Below are 27,469 nucleotides of genomic sequence, written 5' to 3'. Positions count from 1 at the left end.
TAACTTATTTCAATTATTAATCAGACTGTTTGCAAAAATTTGAACCCTTTAGTAGAGATGATTTACACATTAAAATTACAATATTTGTCATAAAAATCAAAATATTTTGTCTTTGGCATGTATTAAAACAATTGATATCTAAGGTTAGCGTCAAAATTTTTCATGGCATAAAGAATATCATAAAATCCCCTAATTTTAAATTATTTTTGAATATCGGTATTTACAAAAATGGACAAATCTTGAAAGTAACTATGTAAATGTATTACATTTTTATAGAATTTTTTTTTAAAAAGTGTATAAAATTACCGTTATTGTAATGTTGTGGTAAGGATGTTTTGTAAGAAAAAAATATTCCAGATTAAAATATTAATGTCTACATTCAATTTTGTCAACATTTTTATATGTATTACAGACTGTGATCATTAAAATTGACTGATTTTTTTATTTTCTTTTATTTGGGAGAGTCAAAAGTGCCCACAGTTGTAGAAAAAATAAAAAATAAATTAACACATTAACTTAAATCAGTCTGTTATAACATTATATTGAGCCTGAATAAGATTTGTGTGTGTGCATGTGTGCGTGTGTGCGTGTGTGCATGATTTTGTGATTTATGAGGACGCAAATTTGTATACTGACATGGGTATTACACTGGTATTATGACATAAACATGAAATATGAGAACATTTAATGAGTCCTCATATTTAAAACACCTTTTTAAAACATACTAAATGTTTTATTAAAAATGTAAAAATGCAGAATGTTTTCTGTGATGTGTTGGTTTAGGGGTAGGGGTAGTGTAGGGGGATAGAATGTACAGTTTGCACAGTATAAAAACCATTACGCTTATGGAATGTCCTCACTTTTTGATACAAAACTGTGTGTGTGTAAGTGCATGCGTGCGTCCGTGCATGTGCTAACTATTAGTGAGATGAGACTGACCAGCATAATTTACTCACCGTCATGTCATTCCAAACATATATACATTTCTTTCTTCTGTGGATGACAAAAGAAGATCATTTCAAAACTGTCTAAGCGTTTTGTTTGTTTGTTTGTTTGTTTTTTTTTTTTTTTTTTTCCATAAAATGAAAGTCTTTAGGGTCCAATGTTGTTTTGGACTCAATTGACTTTCAGTGTATGTACAAAAAAACAAACAAAATATTTTGTAAAATATCTCCTTTTGTGTTCTGCAGACAAAATGACATGATGATGAGGAAAAGAATTTTTTTTTTTTTTGAGTGAACTATACCTTTAATGACTAAAGATTATATTATGTATACACACACCTGCCTATTGTTGCTCTTGCTTTATAAAATTCATAAAAATACAATTTGTGCTATGCCAGATTTTTTAGCCTTTTTGATTATCCACAGTCACTGAAGGTTCTGCCTTCTGTGTACTGCCAGGTAGTCAAGTCAAGTCACCTTTATTTATATAGTGTTTTTTAAAATGCAGATTGTGTCAAAGCAGCTTTACAGTGATAACTGGTATATAATTTTGGCTGCACAGCAGCTCTTAAAGAATAGTGTCAATGCAGGCAGATCAAAAGCACTGTTGAATAATAAGAATAAAGAATACTGTTGAATATCGAATGTCAAGTTAAATGTCAAGTGTCCCCAACTAAGCAAGCCAAAGGCGACAGCGGCAAGGAACCCAAACTCCAACAGGTGACATCAGGTGGCAAACAGGTGGCAAATAGGTGTTAAAATGAAGAAAAAACCTTGGGAGAAACCAGGCTTAGTCGGGGGGCCAGTTCTCCTCTGGCATACAGTGCTTTGTTACGATTCAGGTTGCTATCATAAGTCTGAAAGGATCGCAACATTCAAAGTATTTATTCCAGTTCCATCCGATTTAGGATCGTATTCATCATGCCAGTATGGACGGTTTGTCGATGAACTGTGCTACTGGCTGTCACGTTGATGAGGCCTTCACAATGGATGATCTAGCTGACTCGATCTCTGCTGAAACTTCAGGGCTGCGTTGTGGTCCAGTTGAGGATCGTATTCATCACGCCGTTATGGACGGTCTGTTGAGGAACTGTGGCACTGGCTGTCGTGTCGATGAGGCCTTCACAATGGATAATCTAGTTGACTCAATCTCTGCTGATACTTCAGGGCTGCGTTATGGTTGTGTCAGGGCACCGGTCCTCGGCCTCATCTGGATACGGCCCGGATCCGGTTGACTACGGTAAACCTCGGGATAAACAGAAAGACTAATATTAACGTAGATGCCATTCTTCTTCTGATGTAACGAGTACATCTGGTGTTATAGGAAGTGTTCCCGGTTCCGGCTGACCTAATTTATGCAGCCTAATAATCCTTTAATGGATTTGAAAATATAAATTGATAATGTGTTATGTGTATGCCAGGTTAAAGAGATGCGTTTTTAGTCTAGATTTAAACTGACAGAGTGTGTCCCGAACAATGCTAGGAAGACTGTTCCAGAGTTTAGGTGCCAAAAATAGGAGAAGGATCTACCGCCTGCGGTTGATTTTGATATTTAAGGTATTATCAGCTGGCCTGAATTCTGAGACCGCAATAAACGTGAAGGATTATAATGCTTTAAGAGCTCACTTAGGTACAGGGGAGCTAAACCATTTAGTGCTTTGTAAGTAAGTAACAAGATTTTAAAATCTATATGATGTTTAACAGGAAGCCAATGCAGTGATGACAGAACTGGGCTAATATGGTCATACTTCCTAGTTCTAGTAAGAACTCTAGCTCTGCATTTTGTACAAGCTGTAGTTTATTTATCAAGCGGGAGGAACAACCACCCAGTAGAGCGTTACAGTAATCTAGCCTCAAGGTCATGAACGCATGAACTAACTGTTCTGCATTATTCATTGAGAGCATATGTCATAGTTTAGATATATTTTTAAGATGGAAGAATGCGGTTTTACAGATGCTAGTAACATGGCCTTCAAATGAAAGATTGGTATCAAAAAGCACACCCAGGTTCCTAGCTGACGACGAAGACTTAGCAGAGCAGCCATCAAGTGTTAGACAGTATTCTAGGTTATTATGTGAAGAAGTTTTCAGTGCAAAAATTAGAATCTCTGTTTTTTCTGAATTTAGTAGTAGGAAATTACTGGTCATCCAGTTTTTTATATCGGTTATACGTTCTGTTAATTTTGCGAATTGGTACGTTTCGTCAGGGCGCGAAGAAATATAGAGCTGAGTATCATCAGCGTAACAATGAAAACTAACGCCATGCTTCCTGATGATATCTCCCAAGGGTAGCATGTACAGAGTGAAAAGCAACGGTCCTAGTACTGAGCCTTGCGGTACTCCATATTGAACTTGTGATTGATATGACCTCTCTTCATTTACTACTACAAACTGATAACGATCATATAAGAATGATTTGAACCATGACAATGCAATTCCACTAATGCCAACATAGTTTTCGAGTCTATTTAGAAGGATATTGTGATCAATAGTGTCAAATGCAGCACTAAGATCCAGTAACACTAATAGAGAGATACAACCACGATCTGATGATAAGAGCAAATCATTAGTAACTCTAATGAGAGCAGTCTCAGTACTATGGTACGGTCTAAATCCTGACTGGAAATCCTCACAGATACTATTTCTTTCTAAAAAGGAACATAGTTGTGATGAAACTGCCTTTTCTAGTATTTTTGACAGAAAAGTACGATTTGAGATCGGCCTGTAATTGACTAATTCTCTAAGATCAAGCTGTGTTTTTTTAATAAGAGGTTTAATAATAGCCAGCTTAAAAGTTTTTGGTACATATCCTAGTGATAAAGATGAATTAACAATATTAAGAAGAGGATCTATGACCTCTGGAAATACCTCTTTCAATAGCTTAGTCGGTATAGGGTCTAACATACATGTGGTTGATTTTGATGATTTAACAAGTTTAGACAATTCTTCCTCTAAATGAATTGAATTTTTCTCTAATATTATCAATCTGGCAAGTAAAGACGTTCAAAAAGTCATTACTGCTGTGCTCTTTGGAAACATCAGAAGTTGAAGCTTTGTTTCTTGTTAATTTAGCAACTTTATCAAATAAATACCTAGAGTTGTGTTTATTTTCTTCTAAAAGTTTTGAAAAATAGGCAGATCTAGCAGTTTTTAAGGCCTTTCTGTACTCAATCATTCTCTCTCTCCACAAAATGCGATATACTTCTAGTTTTGTTTTCTTCCAGCTGCGCTCCATTTTTCTGGCTGCTATTTTTAGGGCCCGAGTGTGCTCATTGTACCATGGCAATGTATTAATTTCCTTAATCTTTTTTAAACGCAAAGGAGCAACTGAATCTAATGTGCTGGAAAAGACAGAGGCAATAGTTTCTGTTGCAACATCGAGGTCTTCTAAGCTGTTTGGTATGCTAAGGCGATGAAACTGATCAGGAAGATTATTTATAAAGCAATCTTTAGTGGTAGAAGTGATGGTTCTACCATACATATGGCAGAGAGGCAGTTTAGCCGCTTTGACCAAATGTAGTATACACGAGACTAGATAATTATCTGAGATGTCGTCACTCTGCTGCAGAATTTCAACGGCATCAATATTGATTCCATGTGACAATATTAGATCTAAAGTATGATTACGACAATGAGTGGGTTCTGACACGTGTTGTCTAACACCAATAGAGTTTAGAATGTCTGTAAATGCCAATCCCAATGAGTCTTTTTTATTATCTACATGGATATTAAAATCACCAACAACAAGGACTTTATCTGCAGCTAGTACTAACTCCGACAGAAAATCAGCAAATTCTTTAATAAAGTCTGTATGGTGTCCTGGTAGCCTGTATACAGTAGTCAGCACAAATGTCAACTTACATAATGTTATGTAAAGTACCATCACTTCAAAGGAATTATATTTGAAAGACTTTTGACTAATACTGTAAATATTAATATAAATTACAGCAGCGCCTCCCCCTTTGCCTTTCTGTTGAGGATTGTGTCGATAATCATAACCTTGAGGGCTAGACTCATTTAAAGTAATGTAATCGTCCGGTTTTAGCCAGGTTTCTGTCAAACATAGCACATCTAGATTATTGTCTGTGATAATATCATTTACAATAAGTGCTTTTGAAGAAAGTGATCTAATATTTAACAACCCAAGCTTTATCATTTGTTTATCATTATTATCTCTATTTTTTATTTGTTGAACATCAATTACATTTTTACCATTAAATGGGTTTGGAAGTTTTTTGTTTTTACTAATTCAGGGTACAGACACAGTCTCTATGTGATAATATCTAGGTGTGAGAGTTTCTATGTGTTGAGAATTATCTGACTTCCGTAATGTGAGGCAGCTACCAGACGGTCGGTTTAGCCAGTCTGTCTGCTGCTTTTTTCTGTCCTGGGCCCCAGTTTGTCATGTTTCAGCTTCAAGTCTATGTGCCATATTACCAGAAGAGCAGCACCATCCCGGGACAGATGAATACCATCTCTTTTCAACAGGTCAGGCCTTCCCAAAAAACTTTTCCAGTTGTCTATGAAGCCTATATTATTCTCTGGACACCACTTAGACAGCCAGCCACTGAGTGATGATAATCTGCTAACTATCTCATCACTCCGATGAACAGGAAGAGGGCCAGAGCAAATTACTCCTCCTGACATTGTACTTGCGAGTTCACCTCTTTAATGTTAATTTTAGTGATCTCCGACTGGCGAAGTCGAACATCATTTGTGCCGACATGAATAATAATTTTAGAGTATTTACGATTAGCATTAGCCAGTACTTTTAAATTTGCTTTGATGTCAGGTGCTCTGGCTCCCGGCAAACATGTGACTATGGTGGCTGGTGTCTCTATTTTCACGTTCCGTGTAATAGAATCGCCAATAACTAGGGCACTTTCAACAGAATTCTCAGTGGGTGCGTCACTGAGTGGGGAGAACCTGTTTGATGTTCTTACTAGAAACAGAAGAGTGGTGTTTTCCGCGGCTAGACCGCCTCACCGTTACCCAAGTGCCCTGCTGCGTGGGCTCTACAACCGGAACCGAACAATGTACAGAGTTCACTAAGCTAGTCGCATCCAAAACAGTATCTGAAGCCCCTGCATTCTTACTATCCTCGATTAAAGTTTGGATGCGTGTCTCTAATTCTGAGATTCTCTCTGTCAGCCTGACTACTTCCCTACTTTTATGACATGTAAATCCCTCGTCGCTGAGCTATGCTGAACATGTGACAAATGGAACAGGAAACAATTCTGGGAGAGGATGACATGACTCACCGTGTTTGTAGACTGATCCGAGTTACCACAGCTGTTTGATGAACGCGTTGAAAAAGGAGCGTGCGAGAGAATGATGATAAAACAAGCTAGTGAGATGCAAACGCCTTGTAACAGCGATTTAAATTTAAAGATTACAAGCTAGCGACGTCAGATTAATGTGGTAGGCAATAGTATATATAGAGTAATAATAATATGAGCAACAATGAATAAAAGTACGAGATTCAATAAAAGTAAGAGAAAACAAAGCTATACGGAGACGCAAACCACTCTGAGCAGCGAGGCAGAGGCAGCGAGGCAGACAGGAGCAATCGAGCAATCAAAAAAAATCAGGTAGTATGGTTGGCCTTCTTTGCTTACAACAAAATTGATGAGTGGGTTCATAAATAGGTCACACACTGTTTTCCACAGCAAAGGATATTCTTGCCTCAGCACAGCCATAAACTGTGCCAAGCCAGTCTTTGTATAATACAACATACAGGTGCAGCACAGATGCAAGACCCTTATAGGTCATATGGAAATGTGCACAATCAACCATCCCTACAACAACAGATACACACTTCATGAGAACCAGGTATAAACCTAAAAGCCACATGGCAACCAGGCAACACCAACAAACATAAAACCAAAAGAGATTTTAGAAATGAGTAAGGAAATAAATAAAAAAAATGCATTTCAAGGAGCGAAAGCTTTAGTCTAACAAATTACTTCACACTAACATCAATATGAGCTAAGTGAGCTTCAAGTTAAATGCCTACCTAGGTGAAAAAAAGTACACTTTCATAATGTACTTTAAGTGCTTTTCACACACTAATTTTGTACTTATACTAAAAATTCTTCTTTAGTACTTATTAACCCTCTATGGTACGCAATATGATATCAATGAGGAAAAAATTATTTGTGTTGTTTTTCCTGCTTAAAATTGTACATTTTAACAATATCAATAAACATTTTCATAATTTTTTTATTTATTTAATTTTTATAAGTTTGTTGCCTCGAGGCAACATTGTACCACAATGGAAATTTTTTTCTTGTCGTCTTGTCGTCTGGAGTCTGTTCGCACCTCGTTTGGATTTATTATCTGACTATGAACTACTCGCTTGCCTCTACCTTTCAATTACGTTTGCCGTTGATTGACCTATACCTGTTTCACAAATTTTTAGCCATCGTGAACTTTTCTGATCAACCTGACTGTCTCTTGATAGACTTTTTTTTAACCCTCTGGAGTCTGAGGCTGATTTGGGGCTTGGAGAAGTTTTGACATGCCCTGACATTTGTGCTTTTTTCAGTTGTTCATAAACATATAAATGACAAAAGTGTCATTACACTGTATTCAGCACAAACTAGGCTACAGTAATATGTGAGGAACATGTATGTACATGTTTGTATTTTTGAAGGAATAATGTTTATGCGTGGTTATTGAAAAAAAAAAAACTTAAGTCACTGAAATAAGGCCAAAAAAACTATATTAAATCTGTGTTCACAAGACTTTTGGGTATTGGAGGTTGTAGACTAGAGTTTTTGCTTCAGAATTATGTAAAAATTATGCTGCCTACTCCTTCATATAAAACAATATATTGATTTAGTTTTTGTAAGACACTTTTTGTCAAGAAACACAGTATGCGTGGAGGCGTGAATCTGCATGAATAATGGACCATTTACACCTGAGAAGACAAAAGAATCACATAATAATGACCTGAAATTACTTGCATATTAATGAGGCCTTTCAGTCAGGTAAGCTGTGAAAAAAACCCTCTGTAATAATGTCTCAGCTCATCATAAACAGCAATACTGTGAAATATTATTACAATTTAAAATAATGGTATTCTATTACATTCTTTAAAATAAAATGTATTTCTGTGATGCAAAGTGTCTGAACAATTATGTTACCTCTATGGCATTTCATATAGGCTTTTAGCTTAAAAGCATGCACATTTGGAGAAATATTGATGGATTCTTATATATTTATGTCAATTTTCTATACTGAGAAGTAATATTTATTGTCATCACTATGAGTGCTGGATACTGTTTTTTCAATTCATACTTGCAGCCGGAGGGCGCTCTCTGTACACCTTTAGTCCACAAATTATTCTAAAGAAGAAGAGGACATTTCAGGAATGGTATTTTCAATTCATACTTGCAGCCGGAGGGCGCTCTCTGTACACCTTTAGGCCACAAATTCATATAAAGAAGAAAAGGAACTAGGAACTAACGGCATGTCTTCTAGAGATCGCTAACCATTGCTTTAACATCCAAATAAACACTTTTCAAGACAATAAATACACGATTGAGACGATGAATGCATGTATTGCCCCTGAATTTGCGTCTGAATAGCGCTGGCTCCGTGGGCGTGGCCGCATTAGCGGATAATGAGCTGAATCACAGACTTCTGACATAGCTCTCTTTTCATACAGATTACATAAACACAGAATGTTTGTTTTCGATTTGACTTGCACGATTTAAAACCTGATATTTCAACGTTTCTTTAGACGTAAGTGTCATTTTTTTTGTCATTAGTATTCATAAGTTACAGTTCATTTTCTGGTACCTATCAGATTGGACTTCGTTCAGAGGGAGAGGAGAGATCACGTATCATGTTAGTTTTCTTTATTTTACAAAAAGCACAACATTGTGTTTTTACTCTGAGTGTACACAAATAAAAGAAGACATTCTATAGTTTCAATTGATATATTACTTATGTCTCTATGACAAGAAATTACGGAGTATTTTAAGTCTGTCTTGCTGCAATGTGAAAAAAATCCTGCAAAACGCGCCGGCGCGTTTTCAGACCTCAGGGAGTTAATGGCATTAGTGATAGACTTTTTTTTGATGGCATTAATCAACCTCTACAATCTGAGCTTAGACGCGAGGGTCCGCATTCATCAAGTTGTTTTTTGGATTTTGCTTAGTTGACTTGGCTCTCTATTCACTGTGGGTGTCGCGGAGGAGGAACGCGATATCACGTTCGGGCTGGTAATGGCGGCCGCACCGGAGCGCACTTACATAATGGCGGCGACAGTGGAGCCAGTTCGCAAAACGGCGGCAATGATAACGCCGCATCATGTCACAGCTGCCATTCCAGAGTCAAATCAAGCCACAGCTGATCTTCATGAATCAAGTCAAGTCACAGCTGATCGTCATGAGTTAAGTCAAGTCACAGTTGATCGTCATGAGTCAAGTCACAGCTGCTCTTCGAGAATCTCGACTCAGTTCAGGAGATCTTCCAGAGCCTCGTCATGTCTCAGCAGATCTTCCAGAGTCTCGTCACGTCTCAGCAGATCTTCCAGAGCTTTGTCACGTCTCAGCAGATCTTCCAGAGCCCTGTCACGTCTCAGATGATCTTTTAGGGCCTTGTTATTTCTCGTCTGATCTTCTAGAGCATCACCATGACTCATCTGATCTTCCAGAGCATCACCATGACTCGTCTGATCTTCCAGAGCCTTGTCCCATCACAGCTGATCATCCAGAGTCTTGTCATGTCCTGTCTGTTGCTACACCCAGATCTTTGAGGTCAGTCCTTCGGTATCCCAGTCTGGTATCCAGTGTGAGGGATACACCGCTGGTGTCTGCATGCACTGCTGGTATGCCCAAATCAGCTCACTCTAGCCCTTCTGCTCCTGAACTGATTCCCCTGTCCGCTGCACTCACAGATGGTGTCAATGGTTTCCACTTATTAGCTTTCTACCTGTCCTGTCACGGCTATAGAGGCCGTCTGTTAACTCTCTGCCTGTCCTGCCACGGCTACGGAGGCCACTTATGAACTTTTGTCCTACTCTGAACCAGCTATGGGGGTTGATTTGTAAACTATCTGTTACAGCCCAAAGATCTGCCTTTGAACCCTTAAACCCGCCTGTCCTGAGCCCAGAAATTATAAATGCACCCCATGTCTTTCCCGTTACCCCTGTCACTGTCATAGAGACCATTCAGGAACTTTCTACTTGCTCTGTTTATCCAAGTGTGTCTAATTCTGAACTATCTGTCTTGCCAATCTCAGTCAAGGAGTTAAATAATGAACGGTCTGTCCATATAGTGTCAACCCATGAATCTGTTTCTGAATTATCTGTCTGTCCACTAATTTCAAGTAATATGTCTGATTTTGAACCATCTGTCAGTCCAGTCTCAATTAGCACACACAATTTTGGACTGTCAGTCTATCCCAAATCAATTCAGAATCTGTTTGTGAACTGACTTCCTGTCTAGCTTCAGTCTGTGAGACGGTTTATGAACTGCCTTGTCCAGTTTCAGTCAATAAGTCAGATTTGGAACTGTTCGCCTCTCCGTTTTCAGTCAGTAAGCCAGTTTATGAACTGCCTGCCCATTCAGTAGTCACCAGGGAGATTACTGGTGAACTTTCTGTGTTCCCTGCCTTGATCTCTGATGTCGTGAATGCACTGCCTGTTTCTTGTATCTCAGTTTTCCCTAGGTCCCAGGCTCCTTCGTGGTGGTCTCCTGCTCTGTCTGCTCTGGCCTGGGGATCTTCTGCTTCATCTGCTCCGCTGTGGGGGTCTTCAAGCCCATCTGTACTGCTAGGGTGGTCATCTGCTCCGCCGTGGGGGTCTTCAAGCACGTTTGCACTGCTGTGGTCGTCGTCTGCTCCGCCATGGGGGTCTTTAAGCCCGTCTACAAGGCCGCCTGTCCAGCCTGTTCCACCCTGGCCATCTGTCCGGCCTGCTCCGTCATGGCCACCTGCTCAGCCCGTCTGGAAGCCGCTCCTTTGAGGGGGGGCTATGTCACAATCCCAGTTCGGTGTCTTTTGTTTTGTATGGACTCTTGCACCACACTAACTGTTGCACTTCACCCCGGACTATATTTCCCATCATCCATTGCACTGATTACACACACGGCTGTAGCCAATCACACACCCTACATAAGCCATGGACTTCCTCTCTCTCATTGACGAGTATTGGTTAGCATTTATGCTGTTTTAGCGTAGGTACTTTATGGAGCAAGTTCCCCGTCCTAGTTTGTATTTCTAGTTCTAGTCTAAATCAAGTCAAGTCTTTTTTCCTGAAGTCCTGTTTCCTGATTACCCACCTGTTTTGGATTTCTCTCGTCTTGTCGTCTGGATTCTGTTCGCACCTCGCTTGGATTTATTATCTGTCTATGAACTACTCGCTTGCCTCTACCTTTGAATCATGTTCACCGTTGATTGACCTACACCTGTTTCTCGGATTACTCTTCTGTCTTGCCCTCTAAATACCTGTAAGCCATTGTCATACCCTTGCCTGTTTGGACTATGTTTTTGAATAAAGGCACATGGATCTGCACGTTTCTCGTCTCAGTCAACCTGTAACACCACCACATACAGGTAAATACTTACCTTTTATAGACTTAAAAGTAGTTCATATTTCCCTGTCTATAGGCATATTCTTTTTCTTTCTTTCTTTCTTTCTTTCTTTCTTTCTTTCTTTCTTTCTTTCTTTCTTTCTTTCTTTCTTTCTTTCTTTCTTTTTTTGTTGGCTGGAGCTGCTTTTTTAGAGCAGTTGTTAAGAACTGTTTACATATTAAAAGAAACATGCTACTTTGGTTTAATGCATCAGCAGCATGTCTGTGGAATGAACCCTAACTGCTTTGTCCTCTAAATCTCTCTGGATTAAATTTTATGATTTATGTCAGCCTTTAAAAATCTGATTAATCTTTTGTGCAGAGAGAATAATTCCAAAAGGTCTTTGCTAAACACAAGGACAGAATGTATGGCATTCTTTGAATAATTATAATTTTAGCAAGGTGTTAGGTCCAACACAGAGTGCCTCTGAAACTTTACAAATACATAGTGAATATAATGGACCCAGGATTTAATGGATTAACAACTTTCATGAGTAAATAATAAAATACAACTGAAGAGTGTGGGAGAGGAGCCTCTCACTCAATCCCCACACTCGCTCTCTCAGTCCCTGCAATTTTCCCAAAATCCTCCACAGGTGCATAAAATCCAAAATTAAAGTCTTCACATAATAAAGCAGTAACATTTTATTTTGATAGTCCACTTTACACATTCTACTAATTATAAGTATCTTTGCAACTACATGTCAGCTAGCAGTCATTAGATTATTAGTAGACTGTCTGCTTAATATCTACTAACACTTTATTTTGATGCTCCCCCCACAGACATTCTACTGACAATAAGTAACTTTACAAGTACGCCAACTTATTCTACTAACCCTAACCCTAACCTAACATTCTAATATTACTCTGAGAGTTAGTTGACATGTAGTTGCAAAATTAGCTATAGTTAGTAGAATGTCTTAAGTGGAGTATCATAATATAGTGTAACCATTAAAATTACTGCAAAAATACAAAACTCAAAATCTGTTGTTGGTATCTTTGTGCTGGTTTATGTCAGACATGAATTAAGCCAGTATTATTTAATTTTACTAAATTGATTTTGCATGAACATTGAACACTGAATGTTTTTGCACTATAGCAAATGTGTCTTTTTGTGTAACTCATACACTTGAGCAAATGTTTGAAGGTTTCGAAACTGGTGAACAATTACTATATTAGTGACTGAATATATTATGAGAAATAGGCAATCACACTCACTTTCTCCCGGCTCCTTGCTCTTTCTGCTGCTGGTATTTTTTTTCAGCATGTTCCTGCCAGTGGTGAAGAGGTTGGTGAGCTCATCTAGTGGGCTAGTGGGAGTCCGTGAGCGTGCCACTGAGACGTTCTGCATAGAGTTGTGATGCCGCCCCCCTGAGCTTGCATCCTGTGGTGGTGATGCCTTCCCATGAGGTGTGGCTGAGGCGCTGCGAGGAAGGCCTGCTGTAGGAAATGGCCCATCAAAAGGTGGTGACCGCATGAGGCTAAGAGGTGTCAGGCAGCGGCCCATACTGACAGGTGAGGGGCAGGCTGAGTGGCTGCGCTGATATCCGTTGGAAGAGGAGGAACTTTTATAGAGGGCACAGGGCAATGGCGGTGCCGACGATCGGCCAGATACTGTTATTGTAGGAGTGGCTGTTAGCTCCCTCTCGGTACGTCTTAGGTGCGACGTAGAAGCAGAGCCAGAAGGTTCCAGAGAAGATGAGGTTGGTGACTTGCAATAAGAGCCATTGTCTAACATAGGAAGCTTTGCTACATCGAGAGGGGTAAGTGGGGACTCGTCTGAGTTGGGTGAGCACTGAGCAGGGGCAGGAGGGAAAACCAGTAGAGGTGGTCTGTGGGTCAACAAGTTGGGGAATGGGGCGGGAATGTCACAAATGGGTGTGCCTCGAGGGGTGGTACAACGGCTTAGGGGGGCATGAATATCAAGCTCAGTTGGGCAGGGTGTGGCACACTGCGAACGACAGCTCAAAAGATCCGAACGTGAGTCAAACTCGTCAAGGGCAGGGTACTTCATCTCTTCATAGACAGCCTCACCCGGCTCATCTTCCTCACTACAAGTGGTCGGTTCTCTGCCCACGTTCCCAGACATCTCAATGTAAACTGGTTCATCTAAGTCTGAGTCCTGTGCTCCTTGCTGCTGAGGAGGAGAAGGAGCCTGGCCATCCCTTGAGAATATGGAGGGAGAACCTTTTATACCATGATTGCGGATGTAAGACTCATCAAAGGATGTGCTCAGTTGCGTGTTGGGATTCCTCTTAGGCTTCGGTGGGGGAATTTTCCTGCAGTCCTCACTGCTGCTTTGTGTTCCTGGGTAAGCAGAAAAACCATAAAAAATTTATGAATCAGCACATTAGCATAGTAGCAGAGAGTTCAGGTCATCTGTACATAGGATAATTTAATAACTTTCAGTTATTCAGATGCCAGATGGTCCTGCTGCACCAAAACTGTCACTAACTTTATCACCCGTTCCATACACACAGCAATATATTTTATATGACATAAAATACAAAAGCTGATTTTTATATACAAACATAGGCAAACACAATCTGGGCACTCCCTCAAAAGTGACATACAAGTATAGATAATAATCTTGTACACAAACTGTACTGTTCCGACACCAAAATAAAAATGATAAAATGCCTTGATTTCAGTACTGAGAAAAGATCATCTTTCATCATATCAAAATGACATTTTCTCATAAAAGTTTTGTGGGTATGTAAAGAGGGAAAAGAGTAAAATTGCACCAGATTAAAGTCATTTTTCATGTTCTCTCTGTGACTCAGTGGATCCCTTTGCGCATTCCTGAAACAAAACAAACCAAAAAAATACTATATATGTGTTAATTCTGTGAAAGTGGAGACTGGTGGATCTTGAGATCCATTTCAATGCCTCTGAATGTGCCCTTCCTCCTGATCTCTCTGCCTCTTCTCTCCCTGTGAGTGGATGTGTTTACCCTCGCCCCCTCTCCTCCAGGGGAACTAAATCTAGGTCAATCGCTCCTCCTGAATGAATTCTGCACTGCCTGGTCCCTCCCCCTCATCCTCTCAACCCCCGCTTCAACACACAACTGTCCTCTGAACGAGGGACATCCCCCACTCTATGGTGCACATTGGCTAAAGCGCTGTTGAGCTGGCTGCTGGCTCATTCCTCATTGGTTGTTGCCGCACTCTAACTTCCTGTCACCTCACTGACGATTGGTGGAGGCTGATGTCTGATGTCTGGATTGGTGGAGCAGCAGAGGGTCTCTGTTTCTGTGGGCTGGTTGCCGTGGCATTGAGGAAGATCTGCGTGCACACTGTGATCCCTTCAAATTCTGACGAAAAGCAACTCTCACAGCATACGTCAGTACTGCAGAAACATAAACAAACTTAATACTTTTGCAGCCTACAGCTTTGATTCTTTGATGTATTTTCTGTAACTCATCAAAATTTTGGAATATTACACCAAAGAGTCTGGTCTGTTTTGTATCTATGAGGGTAAACAAAAATAACATTAGAACACTATTTTGCATATACTGCATGCCATCTCTTTTTCTTTTTAACAACAACTTAAAATTAACACAAAAACACACTATGCTTGTTTACTACTTAAAAACAAAAAGAGCCAAAACTACAAAGAAATAAACTGATGGGCTTGTTGAGATCTGCATGAGGATGCCCCCTGGAACAATGTTGACATAACTGATGACAAGAGTGGGTGTTGAGAACAGTAAAGAACCAATTATATTAACCTTACAATTCATAGCTTATTCACAACACTGCTCCCATATTTACAATCACTTTGCCTACTGTTAATCATTGGAGGGTGGTACTTCAGCAGGACACAAAGACAATGGACGTAAGTGGCTTATTACTTTTATGAAACAGCAGCAATGAGATGTACCACTAAACAGAATAAACAAGTAACATAGTTAATTCATTATGTTTGCCATTCTACATTCCATTTTTTAAAATTAATATATAAAGTATTTATATATATTTATTTTTCTTTAAATATTTTCTTTTACTTTTTTGACCTTGTGATGAGCAGGGTGGGCGAGAGCCGTGAGGGAACAGCGTGAGGCCAGTGATGCAAGTGATAATGAGCATCACCTGTGAGGTGCGAGGAGTCTCTCACAGAGGAGCTCCGGAGGCATAAAAGGAGGAGCGACGACAGTGAAGGACGAGAGAGGACCAGGCTTTCGTTTTGTATTTATTTATTTTGAATTAAAGTTTTGTTGAATGTTCGCCGGTTCCCGCCTCCTTCTTCCCATATTTACGAACTGTGTTACATTGGTGCTGAAACCCGGGAGGAAAGAGGGACATGCTGTCGGAGAGCTCTCGCTGCTGAGGGGGATCGCGGTGCTGCGGAGTTCGAGCAGCGCGGGAGTGTGAACACCGCGAGAGGCTGCCCGAGGCGGTGGTGCTGGAGCATAGTGACAGGTGGGACGAAGCAGTGTTAATTTTGACAGCAAATTTGAATTTAGTCTTAGTCATAGTCTTTTGACTAAAATGCCATTTAGTTTTAGTCATATTTTAGTCATCGGAAATTGTTTTAGTTTTAGTCTAGTTTTAGTCGACTAAATATCATAAGATTTTAGTCGACTAAAATTTAATTTAGTTAAATTGTAATGCATTAAGCATTTCTCTAACAATGCATAGATCCTATGCACTGATATAGGTAGGCCTACATATTCCCCAAACTGTTTATGTTCACCCAACTGTACTTTGCTCAAAGCGGACGTTTTTTGACCGTTCAAGTGCAAAAAGACACGAAAGAACAAAATTCAGTACTTTTCAGAGATTGGTTCAGAGATCAACTTATCATTGAGGTACCATTGTAGTTTTTGTTTAAAATTTTTATTAGATTTGATTTTTAGTTTTTCTGTTTTCATTGTAATTTTAGTTAAAAGTTTTAGTAATTTTTTTGTTTATGTATTTTAGTATTTGCTTTTAAATGTCTATAAGTTTTTATTTATGTTTGTTATTTTAATACCTCAGGTTAAGCTAAAGCTTAGACTTTACATTTTTTATATATATTTATTTTTTATTTCAGTTAACGTTTACTTCAAGTAATGAAGATTTCTTTGGTTTTAGGTTTTGTTAAGCTTGTAAAATATATTGATTGTGTCAAATAATGTTCTTAGTCTTTCCTTCCTGTGACAGAAGACACAGTAGTTTACTATGAATTGAATAGAAATTAAACTACAGTTTATTGTGTAAACAAAATAACAATGACCAGGAAAAAATCATTATAAACCATCCCAAAATACACCGTGACTCTTATTCTGAAATGTCTGCAGTCTGCACTGTAGCAGGCTGTTCATGAGGGAGATAAAATATGCATTCTTACAACCGTCTAAAACATACTACCATATAAACATTGTGTAGTAAACATTGTCATAATTCATCAACATTAGCTTATAAGCAATAGCATGGCATAAATGTGCGCTATTCATTAATTGTGAAGCAGTCAGATGTGCTGCTGCGCGAGCCTGTAGAGCGCGCAACAGCGCCGCATTTCCCGCGGTTAGATCAGCACATTACAATTCAAATGTCCGCATCTTCCACACAGGACAGCAGTCCTGACTGGATATCCTTCCCAAATCATCCCTCTCTTTCATTTTCGTCTCGTTTTTATTCGTTGACGAAAATTAGAGTAGATTTTAGTCATAGTTTTAGTCATTCAAAACGCATTTTTATTTAGTCATCGTCTCGTTTTTGTCCGTGAAAAAATGTCATTGACGAAAATTATGACGAAATTAACACTGGGACGAAGACGGTGGCTGCCGTCCAAGAGGGAGTGGAGGAGTTGCCGCCGTTCGCCATGGGCCATGAAGGGGAGGAGCAGGGAACGGGGGACTCGCTGCCGGCTGCCCTCAGTCGGAGGAGCCATCACCGGCCGCCAGGGGGCGGAGGAGGATCGAGTCGTCCACGGAGCGTCCAGTACCATCGCATGGCACCGCGAGGAAGAGCCTCTCGGCTGGCTGAGGACCGAGCGGCAGTGTGTCTGGGAACCGGACCAGAGCAAAAGGAGCAACGACAGTGAAGGACGAGAGAGGACCAGGCCTGGATATTATTTTATGTTTTATTATGTCTGTGTGGCCAGCAGACATCCATGAGGGTCTGCCGGCATTACTTTCGTTTTGTATTTATTTATTTTGAATTAAAGTTTTGTTGAATGTTCGCCAGTTCCCACCTCCTTCTTCCTATATTTACGTAACTGTGTTACAGACCTTTTTGCCACTATTGATAAAAATGGAGAGAGGACAGGAAATAGTAGGCTAAATTGTAATTTAGCAGGTACAGTTCACCTATAGTGCCAAGGGCACAGTTCTGACACTCACAGCTTGCCTCTTTGCAGATATCAATCAAAACCTTTAACCTTCTAGTTACAAACTACAGGCAAGCAGTTTTAACCACTACACCACATCTCCCCAAATGATGGGAAGGAACAGCTGGGAGACAATTTTAGGGTCATCTGCATTTGCCTTTGCTCAACGTGTAAAAAATTTTGTCTTACACCTGGAGGACTGTGAAATATCATATACTACAGTCTTGTTTGCACTCAGTCCAGCTAATGATTTGACTATTCAAAATGATGGTACTGTCCACATTGTTGACTCAGGTATGTTTGCTTTTACATTAAATAATAGTCAAGGTTCATTTTAACCAATTGTTCAGCATCAGCTAGTGTATAACTACAGAATCAGTGGATCTCAACGTTTTGTGCAACAGGAAATGTGAAGCTTGGATTAAACACCATAGCATCTTACCGTCACACCTCTCTGAATCATTGCCTTTACACCCGGTGGGACTGAAGTCCACAGCTTCAGAGGAGATGCTGAGCTTAGTGCTGGGGTCCCGCCGGGGCTTGGGTGGGGGCTGCTTACGGGATATGGGGCTGCCTTCTTCTTCCACTCCTCCCACGGAGTGCAGGGACTGGGAGCGAATGGCGAAACCTGGATTACAGGGGGGCTGGTGCTGGTGAGGGGACACGTGTTCCGCAGGGGCTGGCATGCTCATTGAGCCCATTCACAAGTGTTTACCCTCAGTGACCACCTCTTCCCCCCTGACAAGAGACCACACATTGAAATAAAACAGTTCATGAATGGATGTTAAAGTCAAGAGCAGCACTGTATGATATATTAAAGTGATAAGACAATTTAACTGATGTTCAGTCAGTATATTTACATTTTTAGATTGAATGTAATAATAACAGTATGAAATTATATACTCTGTTTTATAATGAAACAGTTTCTGTAGTGAAGTACTGAATGTTAAATTCAGTTTGTACACTACACAAATTTCTGTAATCCACAAGATGACATGGAGAAAAAACAGGAATTAATACAAACACATTCAAAAACATGATGTTTCTACAATATTTTGGATTATTTGAATATTTTAAGAATAAATTATTTACATTTTCACATATGATAATGCTAATTTGTCGGCTTTAGCTAATACTGTTAGAGTACTGTTATGAATAAACCTGAAAATAAACATTTTAAATGGATTTCAAATAATTCTCTCAAATTTTTAGTGGACCACCTAGCGGCCCCCTGGGCATCCCTGAAAACCCTCTGCCCTAAACCATATAATACAGAGCTGCTTAGTAAATTATTCTGTACTGATGTGTGTCTGTGTATGTGCTTCACTCTAAAAACAATTGGGGTTGTAAATGTTTGCCCAACCTGCTAGGTAGTTTTATTTAACTCAACTATTGTTTTAACCCAACCACTGTGTTAAAACAGCCCAATTGCTGTGTTTGTCCATTTTCAACCCAACATTTTTAGAGTGTTGTAATTAGCAACACTCTCATGAGATCTGTGATAAAGTTACTCATCTGAATTAATGGCTTATTAGGAGCTATTGATTTTTGTTTAGCACCCTTTCCAACTTTTAATGACACAGTAAAAGGCCTGCAACATAGCATTGATTTTTTTAAGTGAATATGTGGATTGCACTTTCATGGGGCTTGACAAATTGGAAACAATTGTTGTTAAAACACAACTTAGTCAAGGAATATAAGCTTAAATAGCATGGAGATAATTTTACAGATTTGATGCAATAATGACAATGATACAATATTACAAATATGACAACATGTTCTATGGACTGCATTGGAAAATATCTTTGATCTACCTTGGTCTCTAATTTAACTTTTAAACTCAAGCATGCTATTTACTGACATATCTATGTTTCTAATGCACTGGGTATGTAGCCCTGAACTCCTTTGGTTTTTCTGATGTACTAGATCAAAAGTCTCTGTTAAGTTCTCTCTCTCTCTCTTTCTCTCTCTTTCTATCCCCCTAAAGATTACTGTCCCACAAATGGGAATGACTTTAACCAGTCATTAGTTTTATTTTAAGGTGCGTAACATCTATTACCTGAGCATGAACGTGTTTGTGTAACTTGGTAACTTGCGCACATACAGCTGCTGAACAGCCGGAGTCTCGAGAGAAGGGTTCATTGGTCAGGGGCTTAACTTTGCCTAGCAACAGGGTACCCACGGAAACCAAAATCTGCTACTGCTGCTCTGTGTAACCATCCCCTCAAACACACACACACACACACACACACACACACACACAACGAATCAGGTATTAAGCTCTCATTAGAAAGAGGAACAGTGATGTTGGAGCAGCTGTCTGCAATGCATGTGCCTACTCCTGCTCAGCAAAGACAAGTTTCCTACTGTTAAAAAAAGCTGATGCCATACTTCGCCTTAGCAAAATGTTCAGTGCAGTTTTACACAAATCTTTTTTTGAGAATCCAAATGAAGAATTGCAATTATGCTTCAGTTTTATGTTTTGCAACAACTTAAAATGACTTGACTTGAAACCTGATTGAAAACATGTGTTTTTGAGGTTTTTTATCCTATCCTATTTTGACTCTTATCTCTGACAATTATAACTCCATCATCTGAAGGTAGATTTCCCCAAACTGTGTAAAAACTGAGGCTCTGTTGCGCTTTTCAAAACATTGCACTGCAACACAGGCTAAACCAATGGCATGATTCTGGAGTGGGACTGTTTGTTTATCCAACCAATGGGGGCTGTATCCAGGAAACCTGTTTGAAAACGTTATAGTCATTAGGTGTGTTCATCTTGAAGTGTCTCTGCACAGACGGATCAGTGTATGACATCAAAGTACCATCAAAGTCTGCTCTCTAAGCGCTTTTGCGGTACCTTGATGTCATACACTGGTCTGTGCAGTGCCGCTTCAACAGACCTACTATTTTTTCAATTCCGTTTGGTGACAAAAATTACATTATGTTTAAATATGGCAAATTAAACAGACTGTAAACAGGAAACACATCTTGACAATCAAACAATAAAAAAGATAACAGAATTCTGCTTGAGAATTAGTTGTGTGTGTGCATGTGTGGCACTGTATTATTTATTGCATTGCCCTTGCCCAGTAAAAGAGTATGAACTCATGCTCAAAGCCGCCAGTGTATTGATGCATTCTTTCCAGCCTTTTCAAATTATTAAAAAGAGAAAACCAATTCCATGTATTAAAATGCTACACACAGAATAATACATTACATTCAATTATTTTTCAATTCTGCATAGTATCATTTAAACAACTTTATTTCAATTTAATTCTGTCCATGTTTTTCTGTGTTTACAGCATAGTTGTTGTATGCAAATTAGCACATGAGACTAAGTGCATGGACAAAGTCTCTGTGTGCTCCCAGAGACAGTGAAAGCTCCAACAGAACAGCAGATAATTAAAGAAGACCCACCTCACTCAGAGCAATGAAGCAATCTGATTGGTCGTTGGCTGCTCTAGCTGTCACCAGGCAGAACACATCTCCAGCTAGCATGCTCTTCACACTTAATCTCTTTCTAACAGATTTTTCTCTCTCCCTCTTTTCCTTCCTCTCTCTTCCCATCAGTTCCTCTAAAAATGGGTCGTCTCATTGACCCAGTTATATGCCTCATGAAAAATCCAGCTATTCTTTTTTTCTAGCCCTCATCCTCCAGCCACTGAGTATGAATATTTTATTTCAGCAACAGCTGATAAGCAGACCAGGTGTAGACCAATATCAGTAAAGACTCTTCTATGCCCTTTACAGCCCAAGAGTGTGACTTGTTGTCACATTTTGATGAAAGTTCTTTAGTATCAAGCAGCTGCAACACTGGTGTCTTATGTAAATCGGGGCCTCAATGAAGACACAATTTAATTAAACACTACATCTGATCAAATCAAACACTACAAATACAACATCTGGTGGACAATCAAATCCAATCAATATTCATTTAGGAGATTTTACTGGGACCAGATATCAACAGACAGATTTAGCAAAATGAAGATTTGTCGAGAGATGTTGAGATTACCTAAAAAGTGAATAATGATAATCTGGGACATTGGGTATTGTGGAACACCTAAAATCTGTTGGGTACATTTCTGTCTCAGTCACAAACAAGTCAAGTATTTCAGCATGACTATATTAGATGTGTTGTCTCATTTGCTGATTCAAAGTGTTTGGATGACAAATATAAATTCACCACAAATTGCTTAATCTATTATTTTCTGGTTTGCAACAAAAAGTCTAAACCAAACTTATCTAGGTATCATTAGGTCCTATGGTGCTCCGAAAACTAAATCATTAAAAGATAAGCACAGTTGAACACAAAAAATGCTTGCTTTGCATGTTTTACCATGCAAATTATGCTTTGCGGTAACAGGTGTATTATGATAAGCCAGCATTCCTCGAAAGCACAACTAATGTCATGTCAGAGCTGAAATAAATGTTTTTTTGGTAGTTAAATCCTGAGCCAAATGCATGAAAGATGTCTCTGAGACCATTTAGCTTTTATTCCACTTAGAAGATGGGGCCAAATGTGATCAATGCAATCTATGCCAACAGGTCTGAGGCAGCACTCAACAGTAAATTGCCCACTGACACAATTACAGCTGTGTTGATGTTATCAAGGCCACAGATTTGAAGTGTCAAAATACTTCTGACGCCATTAGTCATGACTAGAATAATTTTTTTATGATTGAAATTACATTACGTTGAAAACCTAAACTTTATTTAAATACTGGTGTGAAACTGATTGTAGTGAGTGGACCAGTAATGTAGAGCAACATTTACCATTTTGTGGGTGTGTGCCTTGCACATAACTTTTCTAGTCACTGAAAAGGATGAAAGACGTTATGAAGTTCAAGTCCCAAATATGTCAAAGTTGAAAAATTAATCAACCTCCACAAGTTGAAGGGAATGTGGTCTTTTCTGCCAACATGGCACTATGCCATCGCGAGTGAGACTTAGTGTAAGGGAGCACCATGGAGAACCATATTAGGGTTTGTTTCCTGTCATGTATGTGACTGTCATTTACATACATGTAGTTTGTGTGTGCCAGTAAAGGTGTAATGAATGCTCATGTGTCATATCAACTTGAGTAAGTTGAGTGAGCGTCCCTGCCTGCAATCTTAGTTTTTCTCAGTCGCTTTGGCACATTTTTTGAACCATGCTTAACATTTGCAAACCAGTAAGTGTATTTCTCAAAACAATTTGTATAAACACCACTACACAATGGACTATCTGCAAAAGCCTGTAACTTGCTCAAAATCCTTAGTTCATCTCATACAAATATTTATGTCAATGATTATGTTAACATATCAGTGCCATCAAAATGATAAGTCATTGTGTCATTGTTCACAAACAAGATAGTCAAAATGCTTAGCCATGTTGTCAATATACTGTAACAGTGTAATCTGACAGTGTTTCCTGATATGGTTATGTTTTTAATACACTTTTTCTGTATGGCATATATCAGTTTCAACAGTACAAATTTACATTGGTAATTTTTGATAGGATTTAGTTACAATTTTACAGGTGACAAATTATACACTCTAAAAAATGCTGGGTTGAGTCAAATATAGACAAACCCAACCGTTGGGTTTAAAAATTAATTAAAAAATTTAAACCAACAGTTGGGTTTGTCTATATTTTACACAAACATGGGTTGAAACAACACAGCATTTTCAGAGTGTAGTACAATGTCACTGTGATACAGAAAAGAAAAAGACAAGATATATATGTAGAAATACAGCAGACAATTGTACGAAATCCATTGCATAAATGGACCAATGCATTAGTAATTTTTTTTCAAAGAATGAGAAATTGCTTTTATGATGTGCACAAGTGACTAGATGATGTGAATCAGTTGTGATCTGAGAAATGTACCAAAGCAGCTGAGAAAAAAAGTGATTGTATTTGCAATATGTGCAATCTTTTAAGAATTTGTATGCATGCATTGCTAACATATCTCAAATCTCTTACCTTTTAATGGCTTCTTCCTGCTTTCGCTTATTGTTGTTTTTCTCCTGAAAGTTAATCTTATTTTTCTCATTCCACATGTGTTATATGTTCTTAGTCCACAGTCCTCAACATGCTGCAAAAACATTAGTGAATCTTCCTCTTTAGAGTTAATCATTGCTTACAGGCATTCCAAAAGGGTATTCTGCAAATAAAAACAGTTACGTTAACAATTATAATTGTGATAATTTGAATTAAAGGTTTGTAATTATTTGTATTATCATATTGCATTGATAGATAGATAGATAGATAGATAGATAGATAGATAGATAGATAGATAGATAGATAGATAGATAGATAGATAGATAGATAGATAGATAGATAGATAGATAGATAGATAGATAGATAGATAATGAAATGCTTAGAACTGTTGAATTCATACGGCAGTGCTATTTTAATGGGATATTGTGTAAATAAACAAGGGTTCTGGGTCAATGAGATTCATCCCTTCATCAGCAAACGCAGAGAGATAGTGGAGCTCTAAGCCTCAGCAGCACATCTACAAAGAGATTGTTTATCAGTAAGCTGTAGTATTGTATTCAGCCTGGTTATTATGAAAACAGGCCAGTACATTTCTCAGTCTGGAATATGAAGCATACAGTAGTAGGACACTGGTTAGTGGTCAATTTGTGCTGCATTTAATAAGTCGCAATGTGTTGTGTGACTGTACAGTTTTTTTGAGCTTGAGTAACCCTTGAGTAGGTATATATATATATATATATATATATATATATATATATATATATATATATATATATATATATATATATATATATATATATATATATATATGTGTGTGTATGTGTGTGGGTGGGGGGGGGTGCACATAAAATCATACTGATGCAGTAATGCAGAGTGTGTGGGTGTGAAGTCTTTTGCAGTGTACATCTGCAGAAGTCTAGGAGAAGGAGGAGACAGCATTCAGTATTATGTAGGTCAGTATTTTCAGAGTGATCCATGAATATGTGCATGCTTGTTTACATGTGAGGGGCAGTATGTGTGTGTGAGGAGGGAGTTGGAGGGGGGAGGGGGGTTAAAGCAGCCAGATGAGTAATGCACTACCAGCTCAGAGACCTACCACCATTGTCCAACATGGCATCTTCAGTTTACCTTTGAAAAACTTGTGTTGACCATAGACTTTCATATTTACGAAGTGTTATTCTTATTGCATTTAATGTCACATGACCTTACTGAGTCAGTAGGAAGTTTGCAATAGTAAGTAGCAAGTTTGAGTTTGCAAACTACAAAAAATTGTTTCTTCTTTTTGTCATGTCAACACAATTCAGGCCTATGGCCTATGTCTAACCATCAGAGACCCTGTGTTTTCCTGTAATTTGGCCCTCTTCCCTTGAAATTGTCTCCTTCCTAGATTCTTTATCATGTTCTTAAAATATCTCATCTTATCCTTCCTCAGCCATTCACTTGCCATTCAGATTGTCTGTGCAGCAGTTGACCTTCTGAGGAGAGATGACTCTATTATCCAAAAGTGAGCACAAAACATGTATTTAGGTAACAGCTAGAGAGATGGATACACCATCTTCAATGTAAAATGTCAAGGCCAGGGTGAAATATTAAGTCTGCAGGTGAGCGTGAGAGTGCAGCTATAGTGTCCTATCAAATAAGATGGTTTATCCAGCAAGTTAGATCTGAAAACAAAATAAGGTTGTATGTAAAGTTATATTAGGATGAATGTAAAGTTCCAAGATGAAAGGAACAAGAGCTCAGATGAGTTTTGTACTTACAGAGGAACTATGTCCCTGCAGGCTACAGTGTCAACCAGTTCAGGTAGATCCATTAGGCTCCCAAAAGTACGTGGGACAAAACCTGACTGATATCCTGAGATTACAACTCCAGTCCTACAGAAATGATTCAGGCCATTGCAAAATCATGATCCAGTCCGCAAAGTCGAATTCCTGCATAAAATCAGGAGGCAGGGAGAGTGTAGCCGTAAACAGTGGTTGTCTGCAGCTCCGTGTAGCTGAAGAACCTTCAGCCCCCTGGATATGTGCAAGTACGTAACTCCAGTCTGAAAGATGCTCTCCTCTTCATCTGTACATGCTACACTTACTAAAGTGCAACAACATTAAATGGAATAACCTGAGAAAAGCATCCTTCCTAATTGCCGTCCACATGCACTTTTAAAAGTCCTATACAGCGCAAAACAAAACAAAAAGCTCCTTCAGTCTTCTGAGATGAACCATGCACATTCAGGCAAAGACCTTCTTAAGTGAAACCTTTTTTTTTTGTAGTTTATGAAGGATGCACTACAGCGCAGGCTGTGCCGGGTACCTCACGGTAGTGCTTGTTCTCGGATGTGGGGCTCCTCTCTGAGTGGATGCCCCAGCAGATTAACTCAGGCTTCACAAAACAAAGAACACGCCTCCACCCTCCTCCTCTTTCCCCCTTGCATGCACTCGCTCACACCATTTCTCGCTCTCAGTACCAAGGACAGCTCCTCTGCAGCCCTGCTATTGTTGGTAGGCTGTAGTAAAAAGGGCAGGAAAACATGTGTCAGTCATGTGGCAGAGTGGGCGTGGTGGGCATACAGGGTGTGACCTCATTAGACTCAGCCCCTTGCCTTTGGAACTGTGAGCACCACTCCCAGTGGCCTCAACCAATAAACAATACAGCGAAAAAGCCTTAAAAGTCACACTTCAGAGTAAACAACATGGTTCATTTATGCATTCATTTTTTAATTTATTTTTAATTCTAAAAGCAAAAATAACTCAAAAAGTAGGGAAAAACAAAAATCACAGTATAATAGACAAAGAGAACAGAGTTGGTATGTTTGAGATTTGTTTACATGCTTAATGCAGTGAGGACCTGCGAGTGCAGGGGCTTGTTCAAAGGGATTATTACTGTCGACACAAAGGGACGAGGGGCAGCGATCTGTTGTTTTGCTCAAGTCCCCCTTTTCCCCTCCCTCCCTCACTTTCCCCCTACCAGCCTCCCACAGTTTCTGTGTCTGTGACTGATCTAGCATCCAAAAAACAGGGAAACTATGTGAGAGGCAAAAGCATCTCTTACTTACTTGTCCCTTACTGCCAGGGACAATAATTAGGTAAACATCTCCTCGTTGCTTTGCTTGGCAAACACAAAATAATATAGTTTATCCAAGTTAAGCTGCTAACAAAGACCAGCTTGACCTCTTGAAATGAGCTTTGTGATGAGGTTACAGTTTAGACTCTTAAGTGCAGAATCAATAACATGCATTGGACGTTTGTTCAAATAATTCACATAAGTGTAAAGACATTGATCATTTTTTTAGCCACTTTCCATGTGGAGAATAGCTCCAAACCTAATAAAACACATCTGATAATCAAGGTCTTCAGAATTAAAGCTGCAGGCAGGTGGATTTGATCAGGGTTAGAGCTAAACTCTGCAGAGCCCTACTCTAAGACATCTATAGGAATAAGTTCTGCTTAATTAAAAACTGTTTAAATCTATTTGGTGGAATAAAAATGCAAATTATATTTTAGGTGCCAACAAAACACTTCTGTAACATTTAGCACAAGTAGATTTTAACTCCCACCCATCCCCCATGACAGGATCACACCCAACGAGTGCGAGCTGTTGTCAGAGGAGTGATACAGAGGTGAAATTTGGGGTCTGGGGGCCACATTTCCT

General features: G+C 39.1%; 1 protein-coding gene across 1 annotated transcript in view; it reads right to left on the bottom strand.

The window, feature by feature from the left end:
* Window positions 1-26,314, bottom strand: part of nyap2b (neuronal tyrosine-phosphorylated phosphoinositide-3-kinase adaptor 2b) — a 40,359-nt gene extending 14,045 nt beyond the window's left edge. Inside the window, exons 1-4 of the mRNA XM_048163674.1 lie at window positions 25,585-26,314; window positions 23,807-23,987; window positions 18,282-18,577; window positions 12,746-13,834 (exon numbers count right to left, since the gene is read on the bottom strand). Of these exons, the coding sequence (XP_048019631.1) occupies window positions 12,746-13,834; window positions 18,282-18,540 (1,348 nt within the window). The 5' untranslated portion in view covers window positions 18,541-18,577; window positions 23,807-23,987; window positions 25,585-26,314. The remainder of the gene's footprint in view (window positions 1-12,745; window positions 13,835-18,281; window positions 18,578-23,806; window positions 23,988-25,584) is intronic.
* Window positions 26,315-27,469: the final 1,155 nt, after the last annotated feature.

Source organism: Megalobrama amblycephala, linkage group LG17 (assembly GCF_018812025.1).
Source record: "Megalobrama amblycephala isolate DHTTF-2021 linkage group LG17, ASM1881202v1, whole genome shotgun sequence".
Classification (NCBI taxonomy): Eukaryota; Metazoa; Chordata; class Actinopteri; order Cypriniformes; family Xenocyprididae; genus Megalobrama; species Megalobrama amblycephala.
The sequence above is the reverse complement of the archived record's forward strand: the minus strand, read 5'-3'. Positions and strand labels throughout refer to the sequence as shown.